The sequence below is a fragment of the Pseudophryne corroboree genome, chromosome 1 (assembly GCF_028390025.1).
Source record: "Pseudophryne corroboree isolate aPseCor3 chromosome 1, aPseCor3.hap2, whole genome shotgun sequence".
Classification (NCBI taxonomy): domain Eukaryota; kingdom Metazoa; phylum Chordata; class Amphibia; order Anura; family Myobatrachidae; genus Pseudophryne; species Pseudophryne corroboree.
In genome coordinates this window covers 982,083,139-982,108,934 of record NC_086444.1, presented here as the reverse complement: position 1 = coordinate 982,108,934, position 25,796 = coordinate 982,083,139, and the positions used below count along the sequence as shown (strand labels likewise).

The 25,796-nt window shown below is 44.4% G+C and overlaps 1 protein-coding gene and 1 pseudogene across 4 annotated transcripts in view; one reads left to right on the top strand and one right to left on the bottom strand.

Moving 5' to 3' along the window:
- GATB (glutamyl-tRNA amidotransferase subunit B) overlaps window positions 1-25,796 on the bottom strand; it is a 506,181-nt gene that overhangs the window by 287,213 nt on the left and 193,172 nt on the right. For all 4 annotated transcript variants that reach the window (XM_063920556.1, XM_063920555.1, XM_063920557.1 and 1 more), the window contains one exon: window positions 12,019-12,217. In XM_063920556.1, coding sequence (XP_063776626.1) covers window positions 12,019-12,217 — 199 coding nt within the window. The remainder of the gene's footprint in view (window positions 1-12,018; window positions 12,218-25,796) is intronic.
- LOC134944065 (5S ribosomal RNA) lies at window positions 10,930-11,048 on the top strand (annotated as a pseudogene).

Below are 25,796 nucleotides of genomic sequence, written 5' to 3'. Positions count from 1 at the left end.
CCAAAAAGGACTGCACTTCTCTTGGGAGATTCCATTATTAGAGGAATACATCTGGGAAATGCAAATGAAGTAGAGAAACAAGTAAGGTGCTTACCTGGAGCCACAGCTCCAAGGGATAAAGAGCGCATGCTAAGAATTGTAAAGGCAGCAAGAAAAGATGGGGAGGTGGATGTCATTGTCCACCTAGGGACAAATGACCTGGCAAATGCTGAACTCATGGCTGTAAAGGATACATTTAGGAAGTTAGGGACTGCTCTGAAGCAGGTGGCAACCACTGTATCTTTTTCAGAAGTATTGCCAGTACACAGAGGGGAAGACAGAACTCATTGCATCAGAAACTTCAATGTTTGGCTAAGGACATGGTGCAATGAGGAGAGATTTGGATTTATAGGCCACAATCACACCATCTGGCAAGATAGGAGCTTATACAAAAGTGACGGCCTGCACCCATCTTCAAGGGGAACAAGAATACTAACTGAACAGTTTGGATGCTTCATCAAGAACTATTTAAACTAAGAAAGGGGGGCAGTGAACCAAACAGGAATAAAGAAATCTGCTCCCCCAACACAGAGGTATTGTTTCTGCAGGCAAAGGGAATAGGAAGCATATCCACAGCAACAGAAGATAATTCAGATCAAAACCAAATAAAAATAGGCAGAGAGAAAAACATAGCTAGGAACAGAAAAAGCACAAACAAAACTCTAAAAGCTGTGTGTGCAAATGCTAGGAGCTTAGGAAATAAAATCCCAGAACTAACTGCAATAATGACAAGGGATGATCTAGACATTGTGGCAATTACAGAGTCATGGTACAATGAAAATCATGACTGGGACATAGCTATACCGGGATATACTTTATTTAGGAAGGACAGAATTGGAAAAATCGGAGGAGGGGTAGCAATGTATGTAAAAAAATGCCATAAATACTACATTAATACAAAGTATTGAAGAAAAAACTGAGGCCCTTTGGGTGACCATAGAAACAGGGGAAAAGTTGATTATTCGAATTAGCGTGATATACAGGCCACCAGGTCAGGAAGAGGAACTTGACAAGAACCTATTGCAGGACATAACTAAAATGGCATTAAAAGGAGAGGTAATAATCATGGGAGACTTTAATCTTCCTGATGTAAACTGGGAGGTGTCTGTTGCTAGTTCCACTAGAAGTAGGAACATTTTAAATTCCCTTCAGGGAGCATCCCTCCACCAATTGGTGAGGGAGCCCACTCGGAAAGACGCAATATTAGACTTAATACTTACAAATGGAGACAGATTATCGGACGTAAAAGTGGGTGAAAACCTGGGATCCAGTGATCATCAAGCAGTATGGTTCAGCATTAAGACAGAGACTGACTCGTCCCATACAAAAACAAAGGTGTTGGATTTTAGGAAGGCTGATTTTGTAGGGATGGGAAAATGTGTAAGCGATTCTTTGGCAGAGTGGAGGAACTTGGAAACAGTGCAGGAGAGGTGGGAAACATTAAAATGTGCAATATTGAAGGCAACAGACCTTTGTATCAAAACTGTTAGGAAAAACACAAGGAAAAGGAAGCCAGTGTGGTTTGCAAAAGAAGTAGCAAATATTGTGAGAGCAAAAAAGATGGCTTTTAGGAAATATAAGCAGACACAAAATAATGAAGACAAAAAGATATATCTTGTTAGACAGAAGGAGACAAAGAAGGTAATCAGATGTGCAAAGGCACAAGCTGAGGAGAAAATGGCCCAGTCAGTGGGTAAAGCAGGCAAAACTTTTTTTTAGGTATATAAGCGAAAGGAGAAAAACAAAAGGCGGAATTATAAAACTAAAGACGGACACTGGGAGTCTTGTTGAAGGAGACAATTTAATAGCAGATCATCTTAATGATTATTTTTGCTCAGTATTTACTACTGAAAGAGAGGGGAAGGGGCCACAGTTAAGTTGCAGGGATATTCAGGAAAATGAAACAAGTACATTTACAGAGGAGAAGGTCCTAACAGAACTCTCAAAGCTGAAAGTGGACAAATCTATGGGGCCAGATGGGATACATCCAAGGATACTAAACGAACTTAAAGAGGTGCTGGTAGCACCATTGACAGAATTATTCAACCAGTCATTAGCTACAGGAGTAATTCCAGGGGACTGGAAAAGAGCAAACGTAGTCCCACTGCACAAAAGTGGAAGCAAGGAAGAGGCAAACAACTACAGACCAGTGAGTCTTACATCAGTAGTAGGGAAATTGATGGAAACACTCTTAAAAGAAAGAGTTGTAGATTATCTCAAATCCGGCAATTTACTGGATCCCAAACAGCATGGATTCACTGGGGGGAGATCATGTCAAACAAATCTTATTGACTTTTTTGATTGTGTGACTAAAGTGATGGATAAAGGTGGAGCCATGGATATAGCTTATCTAGACTTTAGTAAGGCTTTTGACACAGTTCCACATCGCAGACTGCTAAATAAACTTGAAAGTTTGGGATTGGATATTAGGATTATTGAATGGATAAGATCTTGGTTGAAGGATAGAAAACAGAGAGTTGTGGTAAATGGAGTGCATTCACAGGAGGGAAATGTTACCAGTGGAGTACCCCAGGGATCTGTACTTGGACCAGTGCTTTTTAATATCTTTATTGGTGACATTGCAAATGGCATTAAAGGGAAAGTATGCCTTTTTGCAGATGACACAAAGGTATGCAACAGGGTAGACACACCAGGTGGGGTAAAACAAATGATTGAGGATCTAGGTAGACTAGAGGAATGGTCAAGAGTCTGGCAATTACAGTTTAATGCCAAAAAATGCAAAATCATGCACTTGGGTCTCAAAAATCCTAAAGCTAAATACAGTATTAATGGCACTATACTGGAAACTACTGAGGAGGAAAGGGATCTAGGAGTCACTATTTCAGATGACTTAAAGGCAGGTAAGCAATGTAACAAGGCAATGAGGAAGGCTAGTCAGATGCTTGGCTGCATTGGGAGAGGAATCAGCAGCAGAAAGAAAGAAGTAATAATGCCACTGTATAGGTCATTGGTACGGCCTCATCTAGAATACTGTATTCAGTTCTGGAGGCCATATCTTCAAAAGGATATTAATACATTAGAAACTATACAAAGGAGGGCAACTAAAATGGTGCATGGCCTACATCACAAAACATACCCAGAAAGACTAAGAAATCTCAATATGTATAGTTTGGAGCAGAGAAGGGAAAGGGGGGACATGATAGAAACTTTCAAATATATCAAGGGTTTTAACAAAGTCCAAGAGGGAAACATTCTCCAAATGAAGAGAAGCAATAGGACACGAGGACATGCACTGAGACTGGAGGGGGGGAGGTTCAGGGGAAATTTGCGGAAAAATTATTTCACAGAAAGGGTAGTGGACAAGTGGAATAGCCTCCCATCAGAGGTGGTAGAGGCTAAGACAGTAGAGCAATTTAAACATGCATGGTATAGACATAAGGATATCCTTACAAAGAAATAAGGATCAAATAAGGTTAGAGGTAAAAAATAAGAATTTACTTACCGATAATTCTATTTCTCGTAGTCCGTAGTGGATGCTGGGAACTCCGTAAGGACCATGGGGAATAGCGGCTCCGCAGGAGACAGGGCACATCTAAAGAAAGCTTTAGGATCACCTGGTGTGCACTGGCTCCTCCCCCTATGACCCTCCTCCAAGCCTCAGTTAGGATACTGTGCCCGGACGAGCGTACACAATAAGGAAGGATTTTGAATCCCGGGTAAGACTCATACCAGCCACACCAATCACACTGTACAACTTGTGATCTGAACCCAGTTAACAGCATGATAATAGAGAAACCTCTATAAAAGATGGCTCACTACAACAATAACCCGAATTTTTTGGTAACAATAATTATGTACCAGTATTGCAGACAATCCGCACTTGGGATGGGCGCCCAGCATCCACTACGGACTACGAGAAATAGAATTATCGGTAAGTAAATTCTTATTTTCTCTGACGTCCTAGTGGATGCTGGGAACTCCGTAAGGACCATGGGGATTATACCAAAGCTCCCAAACGGGCGGGAGAGTGCGGATGACTCTGCAGCACCGAATGAGAGAACTCCAGGTCCTCCTCAGCCAGGGTATCAAATTTGTAGAAGTTTACAAACGTATTTGCTCCTGACGAAGTAACTGCTCGGCAAAGTTGTAAAGCCGAGACCCCTCGGGCAGCTGCCCAAGATGAGCCCACCTTCCTTGTGGAGTGGGCATTTTAAGATTTTTGGCTGTGGCAGGCCTGCCACAGAATGTGCAAGCTGAATTGTACTACAAATCCAACGAGCAATCGTCTGCTTAGAAGCAGGAGCACCCAGTTTGTTGGGTGCATACAGGATAAACAGCGAGTCAGATTTTCTGACTCCAGCCGTCCTGGAAACATATATTTTCAGGGCCCTGACCACGTCAAGCAACTTGGAATCCTCCAAGTCCTTAGTAGCCGCAGGTACCACAATAGGTTGCTTCATGTGGAATGCAGAAACCACCTTAGGTAGAAATTGAGGACAAGTCCTCAATTCTGCCCTGTCAGAATGAAATATTAAATAAGGGCTTTTATATGATAAAGCCGCCAGTTCTGACACACGCCTGGCTGAAGCCAGGGCTAACAGCATCGTCACCTTCCATGTGAGATATTTTAAGTCCACAGTGGTGAGTGGTTCAAACCAATGTGACTTTAGGAAACTCAACACAACATTGAGATCCCAAGGTGCCACTGGAGGCACAAAAGGAGGCTGTATATGCAGTACCCCTTTTACAAATGTCTGAACTTCAGGCACTGAAGCCAGTTCCTTTTGGAAGAAATCGACAGGGCCGAAATTTGAACCTTAATGGGCCCTAATCTTAGGCCCATAGACAGTCCTGTTTGCAGGAAATGGAGGAAACGACCCAGTTGAAATTCCTCTGTAGGGGCCTTCTTGGCCTCCCACCACGCAACATATTTTCGACAAATGCGGTGATAATGTTTTGCGGTTACGTCCTTCCTGGCCTTGACCAGGGTAGGGATGACTTCATCTGGAATGCCTTTTTCCTTCAGGATCCGGCGTTCAACCGCCAAGCCGTCAAACGCAGCCGCGGTAAGTCTTGGAACAGACAAGGCCCCTGCTGGAGCAGGTCCTTTCTTAGAGGTAGAGGCCACGGTTCGTCCGTGAGCATCTCTTGAAGTTCCGGATACCAAGTCCTTCTTGGCCAATCCGGAACCACGAGTATAGTTCTTACTCCTCTCCTTCTTATGATTCTCAGTACTTTTGGTATGAGAGGCAGAGGAGGGAACACATACACTGACTGGTACACCCACGGTGTTACCAGAGCGTCCACCGCTATTGCCTGAGGGTCCCTTGACCTGGCGCAATATCTGTCTAGTTTTTTGTTTAGACGGGACGCCATTATGTCCACCTTTGGTTTTTCCCAACGGTTTACAATCAGGTGGAAGACTTCTGGGTGAAGTCCCCACTCTCCCGGGTGAAGGTCGTGTCTGCTGAGGAAGTCTGCTTCCCAGTTGTCCACTCCCGGAATGAACACTGCTGACAGTGCTATCACATGATTTTCCGCCCAGCGAAGAATCCTTGCAGCTTCTGCCATTGCCCCCCTGCTTCCCGTGCCGCCCTGTCTGTTTACGTGGGCGACTGACGTGATGTTGTCCGATTGGATCAATACCGCCTGACCCTGAAGCAGGGGTTTCGCTTGACTTAGGGCATTGTAAATGGCCCTTAGTTCCAGAATGTTTATATGAAGAGATGTCTCCAGGCTTGACCATAAGCCCTGGAAATTCCTTCCCTGTGTGACTGCTCCCCAGCCTCGCAGGCTGGCATCCGTGGCCACCAGGACCCAGTCCCGAATGCCGAATCTGCGGCCCTCTAGAAGATGAGCACTCTGCAACCACCACAGGAGGGATACCCTTGTCCCCGGTGACAGGGTTATCCGCTGAAGCATCTGAAGATGCGACCCGGACCATTTGTCCAGTAGGTTCCACTGGAAAGTCTTGCGTGGAATCTGCCGAATGGGATTGCTTCGTAGGAAGCCACCATTTTTACCCAGAACCCTTGTGCATTGATGCACTGAGACTTGGTTCGGTTTTAGGAGGTTCCTGACTAGCTCGGATAACTCCCTGGCTTTCTCCTCCGGGAGAAACACCTTCTTTCTGGACTGTGTCCAGGATCATCCCTAGGAACAGAAGACAAGACGTCGGAACCAGCTGCGATTTTGGAATATTGAGAATCCAATCGTGCTGCTGCAACACTACCTGATATAGTGTTACACCGATCTCCAACTGTTCCCTGGATCTTACCCTTATCAGGGAATCGTCCAAGTAACGGATAACTAAAATTCCCTTCCTTCGAAGGAATATCATCATTACGGTCATTACTTCAGTAAAGACCCGGGGTGCCGTGGACCATCCCTACGGCAGCGTCCGAACTGATAGTGACAGTTCTGTACCATAACCTGAAATACCCTTGGTGAGAAGGGTAAATTTTGACCTGAAGGTAAGCATCCTTGATGTCCCGAGACATCATGTAGTCCCCTTCTTCCAGGTTTGCAATCACTGCTCTGAGTGACTCAATTTTGAATTTGAACCTCTGTATGCAAGTGTTCAAAGATTTTAGATTTTAAAATCGGTCTCCCCGAGCCGTCTGGCTTCGGTACTACAATAGTGTGGAATAATACCCCGTTCCCTGTTGCAGGAGGGGTACCTTGATTATCACCTGCTGGGAATACAGCTTGTGAATGGTTTCCAAAACTGCCTCCCTGTCAGCGGGAGACGTCGGTAAAACAGACCTTTGGAAACGGCGAGGGGGATACGTCTCGAATTCCAATTTGTACCCCTGAAATATTACCAGAAGGATCCAGGGGTCTACTTGCGAGTGAGCCCACTGCGCACTGAAATTCATTGAGAACGGGACCCCACCGTGCCTGAACTTGTAAAGCCCTAGCGTCATACTGAGGGCTTGGCAGAGGCGGAAAAGAGTTTCTGTTCCTTGGAACTGGCTGATCTCTGCAGCCATTTTCCTCTCCCTCTGTCACGAGCAGAAAAGAGGAACCCTTTTGTCCGCTTGCCAACCAGGCCTGCGCCTGATAATACGGCGTCTTATTTTGAGAGGCGACCTGGGGTACATCCCCTCTTTTAAGGCAATACTTCCAAATGCCGTTTGGAATCCGCATCACCTGACCACTTTACTGGTATAATTGGACAACGCACTTATACTTGATGCCAGTCGGCAAATATTCCGCTGTGCATCATGCATATATAGAAATGCATCTTTTAATTGCTCTATAGGCAATAATATACTGTCCTTATCTAGGATATCATATTTCCAGTCAGGGAATCCGACCACGCCAACCCAGCACTGCACATCCAGGCTGAGGCGATTGCTGGTCGCAGTATAACACCAGTATGTGTGTAAATACATTTTAGGATACCCTCCTGCTTTCTATCAGCAGGATCCCTAAGGGCGGCCATCTCCAGAGAGGGTAGAGCCCTTGTACAAGCGTGTGAGCGCCTTATCCCCCCTAGGGGGTGTTTCCCAACGCACCCTAACCTCTGGCGGGAAAAGGTATACTGCCAATAACTTTTTAGAAATTATCAATTGTTATCGGGGGGAAACCCACGCATCATCACACACCTCATTTTATTTCTCAGATTCAGGAAAACTACAGGAAGTTTTTCCTCACCAAACATAATACCCCTTTTTTTGGTGGTATTTATATTATCAGAAGAGTGTAAACTTTTTCCATTGCCTCAATCATGCAATGTGTGGCCCTATTGGAAATCACGGTTGTCTCTTCACCGTCGACACAGGACTCAGTATCCGTGTCGGCGTCTGTATCTGAGGTAACGGGCGCTTTAGAGCCCCTGTATGAGACGTCTGGACATGCACAAGCTGAGTAGCCGGCTGTCTCATGTCAACCACTGTCTTTTATACAAAGCTGACACTGTCACGCAATTTCAACAGTACATCCACTCAGGTGTCGACCCCCCAGGGGGTGACAACACTATTACAGACACTCTACTCCGTCTCCTCATCATTTTTCTCCTCATACATGTCGACACAAACGTACCGACACACAGCACACACACAGGGAATGCTCCGATAGAGGACAGGACCCCACTAGCCCTTTGGGGAGACAGAGGGAGAGTTTGCCAGCACACACCAGAGCGCTATATATATACAGGGATAACCTTATATAAGTGTTTTTCCCTTTATAGCTGCTGTATTGTTTATATACTGCGCCTAATTTGTGCCCCCCTCTCTTTTTTAACCCCTTTCTGTAGTGTAGTGACTGCAGGGGAGAGCCAGGGAGCTTCCCTCCAACTGAGCTGTGAGGGAAAATGGCGCCAGTGTGCTGAGGAGATAGGCTCTGCCCCTTTCTCGGCGTCCTTATCATCCGTTTTCTTGTATGTTTTGGCAGGGGTTAAATGCATCCATATAGCCCAGGAGTTATATGTGATGCATTTATTTTAGCCATAAAAGGTTTTCTATCGATTTATTGCGTCTCAGGGCGCTGCCCCCCCAGCGCCCTGCACCCTCAGTGACCGGAGTGTGAAGTGTGCTGAGAGCAATGGTGCACAGCTGCGGTGCTGTGCGCCTACCTTTATCTGAAGACAGGAAAGTCTTCTGCCGCCGATTTTTCCGGACCTCTTCGCTCTTCTGGCTCTGTAAGGGGGCCGGCGGCGCGGCTCCGGTGACCCATCCAGGCTGAACCTGTGATCGTCCCTCTGGAGCTAATGTCCAGTAGCCTAAGAAGCCCAATCCACTCTGCACGCAGGTGAGTTCGCTTCTTCTCCCCTTAGTCCCTCGATGCAGTGAGCCTGTTGCCAGCAGGTCTCACTGAAAATAATAAACCTAAACTAAAACTTTCACAAAGAGCTCAGGAGAGCCCCTAGTGTGCACCCTTCTCGTCGGGCACAGAAAATCTAACTGAGGCTTGGAGGAGGGTCATAGGGGGAGGAGCCAGTGCACACCAGGTGATCCTTAAGCTTTCTTTAGATGTGCCCTGTCTCCTGCGGAGCCGCTATTCCCCATGGTCCTTACGGAGTTCCCAGCATCCACTAGGACGTCAGAGAAATAATATAAAAAAAAAAAAAAAGGGGCAGACTAGATGGGCCAAGTGGTTCTTATCTGCCGACAAATTCTATGTTTCTATGTTAGGCTATAGATGATAGTCCATCATAGGGAGTTTGTCACATATCACCTATTTTTAGTAACCATTACTCTATATCTTCCCTTAATATTCAGGGTGTTATCATATATACACCCTTCTATGCCTCTGCACTTATACCTTGACCATTTTGGGCGTCGGCCGTGCGCATTGGCTACATACCCAAAAAGTGTGTGTGGCGGATGTGTATGGATGACGCACAGAGCGGTCACTCATCTTAATTACATCATCGAAGTGTGTATTATATTATATATTACCAGTATGGATTTCTCCCTCAGGCATTTCCTTTTTCATAATATATACGCCGATCTGTCACCACGGTCCCGTGTGACAGAAAAGACAGAATTAATTGGTAGTCACTCCACTACTATATATATCAACAAATATCTTATTATATATGGTTAATAATATATTGATGCTTAGACACCAACTTTTCACTTATTGTACACTAGGGAATAAACTTCCCCTTTGGTAATATTCTTTCAGGATTAGATCTAAGACATGTTACTATGGCCTTTTAAAAAAAAAACAGGAGTCCGTATGCACCCCGTATGTCACATTATGACAATATGAACCTCCGTTTTCAACTATATGTCTACCAATATGGTATATCCTTCTATTGGACATTTTAAAAATCTCTTTTGGGCATTCAATATCTTTTTGCTGAGCTTATAGCTCCCAATTGCCGTATTCAGGACAATCAGCTAGTAAGCAACATTATTAAACACTATGGATTCCTAGCAACATGTAAACACAAAGTACAGTGATTCACCACAGCTCATAACCGAAAAAAAAGAAAATCTGGAAGTGACGCGTTTGATGCGGCTTCCAGTCAGACGCTATTCTGGGACTATAAGGCACCCAGCATTTTGTAAATTAGCGCACATTATGTGTCAAATACACCTGGTTGCTGTGCAACCATTTTACAACATTATTCCCTTGAATCTCTCTGCTGCCTAGCAACTTTATGCGATGACGCGATCAGCATCACGCGTCCACCGGAACCAAAAGTGACGCGGATGACGCGGCTTCCGGTCAGAGGCAATTCCGGGACAAAGGGCACCCAGCAATTCTGCAAATATGCCCCTCCCTCATTAACCTTTAAAACAGCAGTCTCTCCAAATGCCCACACACCGTGAACAAGCCATCCTTTGGTGAAACGGCCGTCTGTGGACAGTGGGTCTGAACGGTGCACAGTTCAGCCCACATATATCTATCTCCTGGTAACGTATATACCCATTTGGGCACCCTAACTGCTTTTTTTTGCTGCTGAGGTATTTATACTTATATTAGTATTACGTGGTTACAATTTTTATTGAGACAGAAACTGTTCTAATCAGAACTGGATATATTGCTCAGATTACTCAGCATTAGATCATTCTGATACAACTGTAAGCGTTATTGTCTGTCTATTTATCTCACTATATTCTCCCAATACTAATGACAAATACCTGTTCCTTTTAAAATTAGCGACCATATGCTGTATCTCACAAACATTAGTATTGTTCTTCATTTTCTTATTTCAATAGGCCTGGGTAGCCCACCTCTCTCATTCCCTGTCCGCTATAATTTGTTATATGACGGTGGACAGCAGAAGGTGAAACCCCTACCCTATTCTTTATGTATCAATCTGGCTTCAGTACTCTCTCATCCAGTTGCCAGTAAATTTCTCTCTGCAATGCTTAAGTAACAGTGGACCTGTGCAATTAACTGGACAGCAGAAGTACTCTAAATCTGGGTATATGTCAATAACCACACTCTCTCATTTATGATATTTGGATAAATTACTGCCATATATCACTGGTCACAGCCGATCTCATCAGACCTTGGAAGCTAAGCAGTGATAAGCCTGATCTGTACCTAGATGGGAAACCTCTAGGGAATATCAGGTGCAGTAAGCTTTATTCATTATTTAATACAAACAGCAGAAGTGTTACAGAAACATTTGACCATTACCACTCTATCTTCAAATCTGCTCTTAAATTTGGTTGACTATGCAGGAAACTAATTCATACCAGGAGACCCTTGAAACAGAAGGCATCCTATATTGGACAGTATTGCAATTCTTACTATCTTATTTTGCCCCTGCTTTCATTTTTCTGGATACTTATTAAGAATCCAGTTTTAAATATTTTCACCTCAGGTGTATCGAAAAAAACAACACATCTGAATACTGGAATTTTGTGAATAATTAAAAATTATATTTCACGCATTTGGATGCGGAGGTGATTTACATATTCGTCTATATATGTTTTGTGTTTTTTTCTCTGTATCACCTTTTTTATACTACATATAATTAAAAGCTAAGTTTTACAAATTTGTATTTCAAGCGTGCCCCAACGCAGAGTCTTCTTACCCTCTCCCATCATACCATATTTAGTAATAAACAGCAGGGTCACAGAGAGCAGTCTCGGAGTCAATCTTACTATTAAAAGCCAGTAAACACCAGTGAAATAATAGCAACTGAAACTCCAAAAAAAGAGATGTCGGAACACCCTGACAGTTTGGGGAAGATATTTTGAGGAAAATATCAAGTAATTTAATAATAAATTCGCTCTTGGATATCCCTCTGTCATCACAGTCTTATGGGAATTTACTGCTACATTAAATTTTCAGGTACCCTAAATACTACTTTAGCGAGACAATAACTTACTTTATTAAATAGATATGAAAACTGAGACAAAATAAGACACATTACCACCAACAATAAAAGTATTAAAAAAACTAAACTTTTTATATCACCACCTATTATAGAACACCAATAATTACATGTTTTCCAAGCTGACTGCATAAGAAGCAAGACATTACATTTTAAAAAGACGCTACTGGATCACTCCCCCACCCACCCCAAGCCCTCCCACAGACACTTACCAGCTCTATTCAAGTCAATAAGAGTTTGTCGCCTTGAGTCGTCATGGAGACTCTTGCCACTGTCCTGCTCCAGCTGGACCTGTTTAATCCTGACGCACTTAGTAACCATCTGATTCCATTTTGTTCCTACTTGATATCGGTATGTGAGAAGCCCATTAACTGCGATTGGAAGCCTTTGTTGTGTAATTTGATAACCAGCCTGCATAATAATTAGCATAAAACATATTACTGAAATCTATTTTCTCATTGTGGCTTATTACATTTCATTGTTTGACACATGACTTAGTAGATTATTCAGTTAGGACCAATTTGTTGCTACAGGCATTTGCTGCCCACTGATCTAGCAAATAAGGGTCTGTAAGCTACTTGAAACGTTTGAGGAGCTATGCATTGTCCAACACCAAAGTGTTTATTATCAGAGTTGTATTTTAAATGTAATAAATGTAAACAGTCATGTGATACGATCAGAACTGTAGCTCAATAAAGAACAGTGTACGGTGTTTATTGTTCGCATTCTGGAATTAGTCATTAGATTTTAAATCTGTTATGTAGGGACACTGGGCTTGAATTTAAGTAGGCACTTGCAGAGATTAAATAAATCATGAAAGGGCTTCCTGGTATCTGCAATTCACCAGAAAGACACTTATAACTACTGTGGGAAAAGCCATAGTGATATCAGCACAATCTGGTTTTTCTTAGGTGGAAAACACTAGGCTGATAAGACCTTTTACTGATAGCGCATTGTCACTGCAAGCCTCTTTTTAGGGTCATACATCCATGTAATTGGAAATTGTGAGCTAACTTACCACAAGGTACCCCAATACCCTCCAAATTGGCACTACAAGAAAAGCCTCCAAGTGTGGCACTATACACACCTATAAGTACAGTAAGGCTTTTGGATTGTGAGAAGAAACCACAGAACCCATAATAAACATGGACAGCACATTCTCACCCTACACAGATAGGAAACAAACTGATAACCCCAGATCTGTGAGGCAGCAATGTGCTGCCTCCAAAATGCTGCATTTAAACCACTAAACTGATGATTTTTTTCTCTTCAAACCCATTCACATAGTTGTTTTTTTAACTTTTCTTATTTAATACAGTTTAAAAAGTATTTTTTTTTTATTTTTATATTTCAATATTATATTGTGCACATCTGCAGAATGAATCTCCTCATCAAAAACTGGGGGACACATTGGGGCAGCACAGTAGCATGTTATCTGACCATGCCAGTTAAGTGGTTAATAACCATTTCTAATGTAAGCTAAATGTATGTAAACAGATGTCAAAATAAAAATCAATATCCTAAATGAGTAATATAGATTTGTGTCATATCGAGCATTTACCATGCATTGCATTTTTTAGCACTTCATGTTCCACTTCAGAGCATCTGACACAAGCCACAGCTGAAAACGTACAAATCACCTTGCAAAGATGCATTTTATACTCAACAAAACTGGATAAGAAGTTTAACCTGGGTGCACACTGCACAATATGTCGTCTGATCCGGCGGATCGGACTGCAATATTGCTCGATTCGGCGCATATCCGGCAAAGTGTATGCCTGATATGCAGGTGCCTGTGGTTGCTAGCGATTTTGTCAGGTTTGATGTGCTGCACATCAATGCTAACAATATTGCTAGTGACAGCATGTATGCTAATGAAGGATGGTGATCTTTCTGTCCTTCATGTTGGACGGACATACAGTATTGGTACACATCGCTCCAGTGTTTACCCAGCATTAGGCATCTATGGGGGGTCATTCCGAGCCATTTGCACGCAGCGGTTCTTCGCTGTGGTGCGAATAGATCAGAACTGCGCATGTACAGCGTGTCTTTGCCCGGCGACGGACATTGCCAGGCAACGGAGCGCCCAGCGAGAAAAAAAGACGCAGCGCTGGACGGAAGAAGATTGACAGCGGAGAGGCGTTCCGGGGCAGATACTCACCGTTGGAGGCCGTTTTCGGGGAGTGGTAAGAAGAACGCAGGCGTGTCCAGGCGAACGGAGGGCATATGTCTGACATCAGGACCAGGACCTTCATTGCTGGATCCGTTGCACAGGGTAAGTAGCTGCAGGGCTGGTCTTGTTTTGCAGGAAACATTTTAAGCATAGCAGGGCTGCACAAGCGATCGCAGCCCTGCTATGCTAAAATACACTCCCCCATAGGGATTAGTTGATCGCAGCAGCAGCAAAAAGTTGCTGGCTGCGATCAACTTGGAATGACCACCTATGTTTCCAACTACTTTTGGCTTGCATCAAATAACTTTTTTAAAAAGTCTTTTTTTTCTGTTTAAGTAAATTAATTATTTTAAACAAAGAAATTAGGTGAATTCTAGGGACAGTTAGTGGAAAATATATGGTGATTTTTACATTTTTAATTTAATATATTATAGAACGAAAAATCTCATACTCTGTAAAAGATCATGTACCCATGCAATACTACAGATGAATAAAAGCAACAATAACTGTGTATAAATAAGAGATATGCAGGCATACGCTAATCAGATATAAGATAGAAGCTCTAATAGTAAGCGCTTAGAGCAGAATGGGCAGCCTGTGTGTGAATCCCAGAATCTGTCCCACTAATTATCCAATGTACGATATGTCCGACTGGGATTCCCAGAAAATGTCACACTGACACTTTCCAGGTCACAGTAACAGAACACACCAATGCTTTAGTGACTTTATGGTGGCTAGATACTTTTCATTAGTATAGTTACATTCTGAAGAAGATTGATATGTCCCTTTTCTTTCTCAATATAAGCAGTCTAATGAAAATGAGTGCCCTCATACATCAGTTTTTTGGTGACCTTGTCCCCTCCTGTACGGTGTGATAGAAAGTAAGGATCTATCAATCTGAATTGTACATGTGTATAAACACTAGATGCTTCCCTTGTGATGAATTGACTTAATGTACTGTGTCTAGTATCCCTGAGTATTTAATCATGCTGCGGTACTCAGCATTTTAAAACCTGCATTGAAATGCAGACATGTCTTCTGTCCAGCACAGTTTTTGCATACAAGGGAGAATGAGGAGAAATAGACCTGAGGTTTAACCAAGGACACTGCAAACATGATGACACTAAAGTAATTTCCCTGACAGTTGTCATTTCCTTGTAGGTCATGAATTCCATGGATGTGTCATTTTGCCACTTTACTAGAGCGCAAATCAGTGTTTATCTGTCTGTGTGTGTTATTTTACATTGACTATCAGATTATCTTCAAATTGCCTGTTTTCACCATAGCTGGTACCAACAGTTGCTATATGACGCCTGGTGTTTCTGTGCACTTACCTTCTTACAGTGGCTATTTTGTAAGAAACAGCCGTCTTTTGTTTGTTCCTCTTGTTGACCAGCTGTATACATCTGTAACAATCATTATTAATTGGTTCCAAAATGTGTATATCTAGCTCCTTAATTTACATTTGTTTATGTTTTGTATATTATTGTGTATCTCAGTGAGGGTGTGTCAACAGAACAGCAGGTTATGCCGAGTTGGGTGTAAGCAAAAATACCTGTTTGAGGCATATCTCTGGCACCCTATAGGAGGGAATACATAGGTTGTACTGGCAGATGGGATGCCGGCTGTCAGTATACCGATAGCAGAATCCTCTCTGTCAGAACCCCGGCAGCGAGTCAAATTGCCACACTTCGGGCCCGGTGGCTCGCTTTGCTTGCCATGGGTTATATTCCCACTCGTTTGGTGGCGTGGACTTGCCAACCGAGTGGCAATAACCTGTGGTGGTCGGGATTCTGTTTGCTGGTATTTTACCGGCTGTCGGGAATCCGGCATCGGTCTCCTGATCGACGGGATCCCGACAGCCGATATTTTAACTGTACCCCCTATAGAGGGCAGGTGTAAGTGTGCATTGATAATGATTACTAGTAGTAAGCTAGGTGCACAAGTAGAGACTGATGCACCGACAGATGTGTACCACTCTGCATTTAGTGGAATACACACATTTTTTTCCTGTGCACACTTCTTTTGACCAATGTAAGGCTGATTTACTTCAAGCTGTCCTAGTATGTTTAAGATTACATTTGCCTTACGGTTTAAAAAGTGTTTAGTTGCATTTACTAGTACAGGTTGAGTATCCCTTATCCAAAATGCTTGGGACCAGAGGTATTTTGGATATCGGATTTTTCCGTATTTTGGAATAATTGCATACCATATTGAGATATCATGGTGATGGGACCTAAATCTAAGCACAGAATGCATTTATGTTACATATACACCTTATACACACAGCCTGAAGGTAATTTTAGCCAATATTTTATATAACTTTGTGCATTAAACAAAGTGTGTCTACATTCACACAATTAATTTATGTTTCATATACACCTTATACACACAGCCTGAAGGTCATTTAATACAATATTTTTAATAACTTTGTGTATTAAACAAAGTTTGTGTACATTGAGCCATCAAAAAACAAAGGTTTCACTATTTCACTCCCACTCAAAAAAAAAGTCCGTATTTCGGAATATTCCGTATTTCGGAATATTTGGATATGGGATACTCAACCTGTACTCACATTTTGTATTTTTTCCCCCCCAAGGAACAAAATAATAGGCAGGTAGTGATGTTTCATTGCATAGAAGCAAGCTAATTCACATACATTTCTGATATCTTTTTTTCAGTTTCTGAACCCCTACATCAGAGGTGGCCAACCAATCAGAGTCAAAGAGCCAAAAACTCTTGTTAGGCAGGTCAAAGAGCCGACATCGATTTGAAAGCGCACATGCAAAAATGGGGTGGGCCCTTGTGCCTGCTAGGTCACGCCCCTGGTATAAAAAAAAATACATTTAAAAAGCCAGATCCACCATAAAATACATTTAAAAAGCCACTTCCACATAAAATAATTGAGAAAGAAAGATCCACATAAAATATATTGAAAAAGCCCGATTCACATAATACACTTCAGCTCCCCCATGGGTCACTCCAGCCAGTATCCTGCTGTGTCATTCCAGCCAGCACCCTCATGTGTCACTACAGCCCCCCCCATACACACACCTCGTGCCATTGCAGCAGCCCCTTATGTGCCCTCCGGTTGCCAGTGGGTGTCTCACCTCTAGTATCTGGCTTCCTCAGTTCTCAGTCATCATAATGCTGCTGCCTGTCCGGATCTGTTGTGATCACATGACTTTGAGTGTGGGGAGCCACATTTGAATAAAGAAAGAGCCGCATACGGCTCAAGAGCCACAGGTTGGCCACCGCTGCCCTACATGTTTTTAAAACGTATTGGTCAATCTAAAAACCTACAAAGGAGTTTAAGAAAGATGCAGCCATTTAAATGTAAAAATATTAGGCACTGCATTAATTTTGTATGTGCTTTGTCAGTCCATGTTACAGAGAAGGTTGAGCAACTATGCTGTCGGGTAAACAAATTATATCTGCAAGTCTGCCTGTCCAGTTTAACTTCAGGCAAATGATCTGGTTGATTTTGTCTGCACCACGGTAGCTTTTTCTCTGGGACATTTTGAGACTGCAAAATGAATATGGATTAACAAAGTAATGTATTATTTAACCTCCAGGATACATTAAATCCCAGAAACGTGACACTTTAAAACTGCTGTAATATTCAATCTTCAGAATATCATAAATTCCAGAAAAACGGCATGCTATGTGAAACGTCTGTGTACTGAGTGCAGAGTATGCGACTTAAGATTTATCTCCTGCATTGGGCTATACACAGGGGATCAGTATGTATTACCGACGTTCAGGATGCCATCCGTCAGTATGCTGACAACGGGAGGAGCGCAGTCTCCCCTTGCGGGCTTGGTGGCTCGCTGTACTCGGCACAGGTTCTATTCCCACTTTATGGGTGTCGTGGACACCCACGAGTGAGAATAGACCCTGTGAGCCTGGATTCAGGCTGGTGGCATTGTCAGCAGTCGCGATTCCGGCATCGATATCCTGACTGCTGGGATCCCGACAGCCCGCAATTAAAATGCATCCCATATACTGCCATAGACCACATTATTCTCAATAGAAACTATGGTCGGGTTTACCAAGCTCTGAAAAGCTTAGCTCCTTTAGCCAACATCATCTTGAGATGGCATAGCCATTGTAGCCTCTCTGGAGGTATACGCTTGCACATATTTATGAAACGCCTGTCTCTAGCAGCATTAAATTGCCAGCAAATTTAATTAACTACCACATGAGAGCATGGTTTTCTGCGGGTCTCCAAATGGAACCGTGGATTGATAAATACGGTAGAAAAAACAAACACTTCAAATCACTGATCTATCCGGCGCTAAGCAATGTTATTTTTCGGGTCTCAGGGCATTTGCACAGACACCCACTGTATGACTCCCTGTACTTTGTTCAACAGAGGTAAACACACAGTATTCAAATGTTGGATAGAATTGGTGGGTACACGTAGTGCAGTCCACGCATCTTTTAGTCACTATTTCGAGGACCGTACAGCCATAGTGTAACTCTTTATGCTGGTTATATTGGCAAAAATAGGATTTTGGTTACCTACCGGTAAATCCTTTTCTCGTAGGATGCAGGGGTCCATATTAGTACCATGGGATATAGACGGCTCCACCAGGAGCCATTGGCACTTTAAGAGTTTAACAGTGTGGGCTGGCTCCTCCCTCTATGCCCCTCCTACCAGACTCAGTCTAGAAACTGTGCCCGAGGAGATGACATACTTAGAGAGAAGGATTATACACAGATAGTGGCGAGATTCATACCAGCTTAGCAAACGTGTTCGACCCAGACCAAGTAGCTGCTCGGCAAAGCTGTATAGCCAAGACACCCCGGGCAGACACCCAGGAAGAACCCACTTTACGAGTAAAGTGGGCCTTAACAGATTTTGGACACGGCAATCCTGCCGAAGAATACGCATGCTGGATGGTGAACCTGATCCAGCGTGAAATCGACTGCTTAGAAGCAGGACACGCAATTTTCTTGGGATCATAGAGGACAAACAAAGAGTCAGATTTTCTATGACGAGCCGTCCTCTTCACATAAATCTTCAAAGCCCTCACAACATCCAAGGTCTTTGAAGCAATTGAGGAGTCAGTAGCCACTGGCACCACAATAGGTTGGTTGATATGAAAAGCTGACACAACTTTAGGAAGGAACTGTGGACGAGTCCTGAGTTCCGCCCTATCTTCATGGAAGACCAGATAGGGACTTTTACAGGACAAAGCCCCCAATTCCGACACACGTCGAGCAGAAGCTAAGGCCAACAAAGTGACCGCCTTCCATGTGAGAAATTTGATTTCAGCCTCCTGTAGAGGTTCAAACCAATTCGATTGCAGGAACTGTAACACCACATCAAGATCCCAGGGTGCCGTTGGAGCCACAAAGGGAGGCTGGATGTGCAGAACCCCTTTCAAAAAGGTCTGAACCTCAGGGAGGACAGCCAATTGTTTTTGGAAGAAAATGGATAAAAGCTGAGATCTGGACCTTGATGGAGCCCAATCTCAGGCCCATATCCACACCTGCTTGCATGAAAAGGAGAAAACGTCCAAGTTGAAACTCCACCGCAGGAAATTTCTTGGTTCTACACCAAGACAAATAATTTCTCCAAATTCAATGGTAATGTTTAGACGTTACCCCCTTCCTAGCCTGTATCTGGGTAGGAATAACCTCGCTCGGAATACCCTTGCGAGCTAAGATCTGGCGTTCAACCGCCATGCCGTCAAACATAGCCATGGTAAGTCTTGATAAGCGAACGGCCCCTGCAGTAGAAGATCCTCTCGAACAGGTAGGGGGTTTGGATCTTCCAACAGTAGATCCAGCAGATCCGCATACCAAGCCCTCCTTGGCCAGTCCGGAGCAATAAGGATTGCCAGAACCTTTGTTTTTTATATAAGTTGTAGAACTTTTGGAATTAGAGGAAGTGGAGGGAACACATACACTGACGTGAACACCCAACGGTGTTACTAGTGCGTCCACCGCCACTGCTTGTGGGTCTCTCTACCTGGAACAGTACCTCCGCAGCTTCTGGTTGAGGCGGGAGGCCATCATGTCTATGTGAGGAACCCCCCACCAACTGGTTACCTCCTCGAACACCTCCGGGTGGAGGCCCCACTCTCCCAGATGGAAATCGTGTCTGCTGAGGAAGTCCGCTTCCCAGTTGTCTACTCTCGGAATGAAGATTGCTGACATCGCTACTGCGTGCCTTTCTGCCCAGAGGAGGAGTCTCGTCACCTCTGACATTACAGCCATGCTCTTCGTTCCGCCTTGTCGGTTTATGTAGGCCACTGTGGTCACGTTGACAGACTGCACCTGAACAGGCCCGATCCTGCAGAATGCGAGTTGCTTGAAGAAGGCCATTGTATACGGCTCTTAGCTCCAGGATGTTTATCGGGAGAAGGGATTCTTGACTTGACCACCTTCCTTGGAAGGTTTCCCCCTGAACGACTGCTCCCCAACCTCTTCGACTTGCATCCGTGGTTATAAGGATCCAGTCCTGAACTCCGAACCTTCGGCCCTCCAGAAGGTATGGTAGTTGAAGCCACCAGAGGAGTGAAATCCTGGCTTTCGGTGACAGACGTATCCTCTGGTGTGATCCCGACCACTGGTCCAAGAGATCCAGTTGAAAGGATCGAGCATGAAACCTTCCGTACTGCAGAGCTTCGTAGGAGGCAACCATCTTCTCCAGAAGGCGGTTGCACTGATGAACCGATACCCGGGCAGGCTTCAAGACATCCCGGACCATTGTTTGAATCACCAACGCTTTCTCCAGTGGTAGAAACACCCTCTGCACCTCTGTGTTGAGGATCATCCCCAGGAAAGACAGCCTCCTTGTCGGCTCCAGATGAGACTTCGAAAGGTTCAGGTTCCAACCGTGCTCCTTGAGCAGATGTGTCGTGAGAGCAATGGATCTTAACAACTTCTCTCTGCACGATGCCTTGGTCAGCAGATCGTCCAGATACGGAATTATGTTCACCCGCTGCTTGCGGAGGAGAACCATCATCTCTGCCATCACCTTGGTGAAGACCCTCGGTGCCGTGGAGAGACAGAACGGCAGTGACTGAAACTGATAGTGATCGTCTAACAGTGCAAACCTGAGATAGGCCTGGTGCGGCGACAAAATGGGAATGTGGAGGTACGCATCCTTGATGTACAGGGACACCAGGAACTCCCCCTCCGACAGTCCTGAGATAATTGCTCTCAGATACTCCATCTTGAATTTGAAGTCACTGAGATAAGGGTTCAAAGATTTCAAGTTCAGAATTGGCCTTACCGAACCATCCGGCTTCGGTACCACAAAAAGGTTCGAATAGTAACCTTTGTTCAACCGATGAGGTGGAACTGGAACAATGACCTCGGACACTACCAATTTTCGGATAGCGTCCAGAAGAATAGCTCTGTCTGCCGGCAAAGCTGGCAAGCCTGATTTGAAAAAACGGTGAGGCGGGAGAGTTTGAAACTCCAGCCTGTACCACCTGGACACAATATCCTGTATCCAGGCCTGACGACACCCAGACGTGGCTGAAATGCCGGAGTCTTGCTCCCACCTGACCTACCTCCAGGCTGTGCGGTCCACCGTCATGCTGAGGACGTTGAGGTACCAGAAGCTGGCTTCTGGTCCTGGGAACCTGCGGGGGTAGGCTTTTTGGCACGACCACCTCTAAAGAAGGTGTGAGAAGGCTTGTTCTTTCTAGGCCTCGCGGGCCGAAAAGACTGTGACGTGTTGATAGGAAGAAAAGGCTTCTTCGTAGCCGGTGCAGCTGAGGGGAGAAAAGGAGACTTACCCGCAGTAGCCGTGGCAATCCACGCATCCAGTGCCTCCCCAAACAGAGCCTGGCCTGTATAGGGTAGGCTCTCCACACTTTTCCTGGATTCCACGTCCGCAGACCATTGGCGCAGTCAGAGACCCCTGCAAGCCGAGACGGACATGGAGGAGATACCCGCAGCCATGGAACCCAGGTCCTTCATGGATTCTACCAGGAACCCTGCAGAATCCTGTATGTTACGTAAAAACAAATCAACGTCACCTTTATCCATCGTAGTCAAGTCCTCCTGCAGAGCGATTGACCACTTGGCTATAGCTTTAGAAATCCATGCACAGGCAATAGTAGGCCGCAGTATAGCCCCTGAAGCTGTGTATATGGATTTGAGCATAGCATCCACTTTGTGATCAACCGGGTCCTTCAACGCGGTAGATCCCGAGACTGGCAATACCACCTGTTTTAACAGCCTGAAGACAGAGGCGTCAACTATAGGCGGGGACTCCCATTTTTTTCTATCCTTAGATGCCGGGAAGGTGAGAGGGGCTTTCTTACTGTCCGTGAAAAAGGCCTCCTCAACCTGCTCAGGAGGTTTGTCAGAAATATGTAACACATCCCACATGGCCTCAATCATCAACTGCACCCCCTTAGCAAGTGATGCCGTCCCCCTCGACACATCCCCGTCACCGTCTGCTGTGTCAGAATCGGTATCCGTGTCATCCTGCATAATTTGAGTAAGAGCAATGTTTGTGAGACTGTACCGCAGGGGGCCCCGAGGGAGCAGTATCGGACCATACTGCCATAGAGGATTGCAACACCTGAGTTGCATGCTCAGTCCTTGAAACCCGTTCAGAAATCTGAGAAATAGCCCCCCTAAGAGAGGTTAACCACTCCCGGTTCTCTAGCTGGGATCTGCGCTACAACAGTGCAATCCTGATTACATGGGATGGGATCTTCCTGAGAAGATAAATCCTCTGCAGCATATGAGACAGAGTCTCTAGACATGTTTGCTTGTACACCCCACATACACACAGGGTACAGGGCAGACAGAGTTTCCCCCCCAAGAATGGCAGAGAGACACAGAGATTGGAGCCAACCCACACACAGCGCCATATAGGTATAGGGAGACCCTTAACTAGCGTTGACTGTGTCCCTTAATAGGTGACACAGTCTTACACAGCCTCCCCTCACTTCTACAACCCCTTGGTATCGTACAGATAGCTGGAGTTGCTCTGGAGGGACTGCTCTTCCACTGACAGCGTTTTTGCAGGCAGGAAAATGGCACTGAACGCTGCTGGATCCGCTCTGAGGAGAAGCTCCGCCCCCTTAATGGCGCGGTCTTCCCGCTCTTCCTAGATTATACAGGACTGAGGATTTTTTGCTGCTGAGATCTGCAGCCCCTGACAGGCTTTCTGGTCAGCGTAGGGTTAAGGCGCCGCTCAGGGCGCCCCTCACAGCGCCGTAACTAAGTACCGCTGAGCCTCCCCGGAGCGCAGTTAGTACTGCTCCTCTACCCTGTAGCCGCCATCTTCACATCGGCCCCCCGCTTGCTAGGGAGGGCGGTGACTCACTCGCCACAAACTTCAGCTTTGCAAGGGGGTGGTGGCATGCTGCTGGGGTGAGCGTTCCCCTGCGGCGGGGAGCGATCTATCCCCTCTGGAGCTCAGTGTCCAGTCAGCAGAGACAGTGGCTCAGACCCCGCAGGGCGGACACTGCTCCCCCCCTCAGTCCCTCGATGTAGGGAGGCTGTTGCCAGCAGCCTCCCTGTAAAATAAAAACTCTAAAATAAACTTTTACTAAGAAAGCTCTGTAGAGCTCCCCTAGCGGTGACCGGCTCCTCCGGGCACATTTTCTAAACTGGTATTAGGTGCATAGAGGGAGGAGCCAGCCCACACTGTTAAACTCTTAAAGTGCCATTGGCTCCTGGTGGATCCGTCTATACCCAATGGTACTAATATGGACCCCAGCATCCTCTAGGACGTAAGAGAAACTATTAGCAACCAACTGGGTAATTGTAAAACTAATCTGATGTCTGACCTAAACACAATCAATTTGATCATTATCGAGTATGTTTGTAAATGTGACAATAAGATTACTGCTATTTTGGACCTGTTAGCTATTGTGTATTTTTTTCCTCTCTCGTCCTCACCTTCCCATCTCCCTCCCTCTATTCCACCCCTTATTTTTTCCAGTCTCTCAATCTCCTCCTTTTCCTCTCCCCTTTTATCTATATTCCCAGCATTGCAGAGAACAAGTTGTTCCTGTAATGAAAAAGGCAGATTTGTATGAAGACAGCAGGCAGCAATATTTGCAGCACACTTGCTCTCACTGCTCCGTCCTTCAGTGCATAGCTAAGTCAGCACTTCCCTAGCCACCACATATGCAGCTGCTACAGACATCTAATCCCTGTAGTCAATGAATGTCCTCTTGTAATTCATTTATCCCCCATCACCGTACAAGTCCAATTTATTTCCCTGTGTATCTCAGGGACTGATTCAGAGATAGGTGCATGATGTACGTAGTGGAGTGTTTTGTCACTGCGCAGGAGTCTAAGTCACACTGTGCATGTGCCTCAATGGTCTTGCAATGGCGGTCACAATGAGGATGTATTCGCAAAGGGCGCATTTGTGGGAGGTAACAAGGTAGGAGCGACTTAACACAGGCTTGTTTCATGGGCGTGTCAAAGCTTGCAAATGTGATTCCGTATGCAGTTACAATGGCTCTGGCATCTTACTTCCAAAGTCCATGCTACACGACCACAGAGATACCATCGCTAGCTGCCACAGAGATACCATCGCTAGCTGCCACAGAGATACACCATCGCTAGCTGATGCAGAAATAAGACTGTACCCTGCTACAGAGCAATAAAAGAGAACACTTAGTACATATCTGCCTGTTATATCATGTATCTTTTCAGGTTTAAAATTTACATTAAATTAATGTCAATATCATCCAAGTCAGTTTATGACATTACTAAAAGAACATAATAAGTAGTATGACATTGCAGGTGTACATTACCCAAGGATATAGGCAGAGCAAGGGCGTGTAGATAAAGTAGTTTAAATTAATACTGCATACTCTAAGTGGAAGTAAAAAGTATAAAGCAAAAAATAGTAATCAGCTGGCATCATTATAGCATGGCAACATCACTGTAAATACAGAAACTGTGAACAGAGGCTTTATTCAGAGCATAGTATGGGAGATTACAATTAGTGCACTATTGCTCATGTCAATTCAAGGGGCATAATACAAATGTTTCATGTGGTCTCCCTGATGAGTTCATTATTACAGCTCAACTGCCAGCAGCTTTGCCCCAATACAGGTTGAGTATCCCTTATCCAAAATGCTTGGGACCAGAGGTATTTTGGATATCGGATTTTTCCGTATTTTGGAATAATTGCATACCATAATGAGATATCATGGTGATGGGACCTACATCTAAGCACAGAATGCATTTATGTTACATATACACCTTATACACAGCCTGAAGGTCATTTTAGCCAATATTTTTTGTAACTTTGTGCATTAAACAAAGTGTGTCTACATTCACACAATTCATTTATGTTTCATATACACCTTATACACACAGCCTGAAGGTCATTTAATACAATATTTTTAATAACTTTGTGTATTAAACAAAGTTTGTGTACATTGAGCCATCAAAAACAAAGGTTTCACTATCTCACTCTCAGTCAAAAAAGTCTGTATTTTGGAATATTCCGTATTTCGGAATATTCGGATATGGAATACTCAACCTGTATTATAATATTAGAGGAAGCTCAATATAAACTAAAATATACGAGCATGATTAAATAATAGGTTGCTGTGTGGTCAATTAAATCTTACATTACCAGTCAACAGGTATTTTAACTTGGCAATACTTGTTTAAATGCCAATGACTAATTATAAACTCAATGTACCCAAACTCAAGACCTCAAGCTCCCTTAACAGTCCAAGTTGTCCAACTTGAGCGCAGGCGACATAACCAGTACCTCGTCATTTTGACTGTACCACCTGTGCTCAAGCATGGACTGGAATGTTATGGATATGCGAGGCAGAAGTTGGGAACCACTGTACTGGC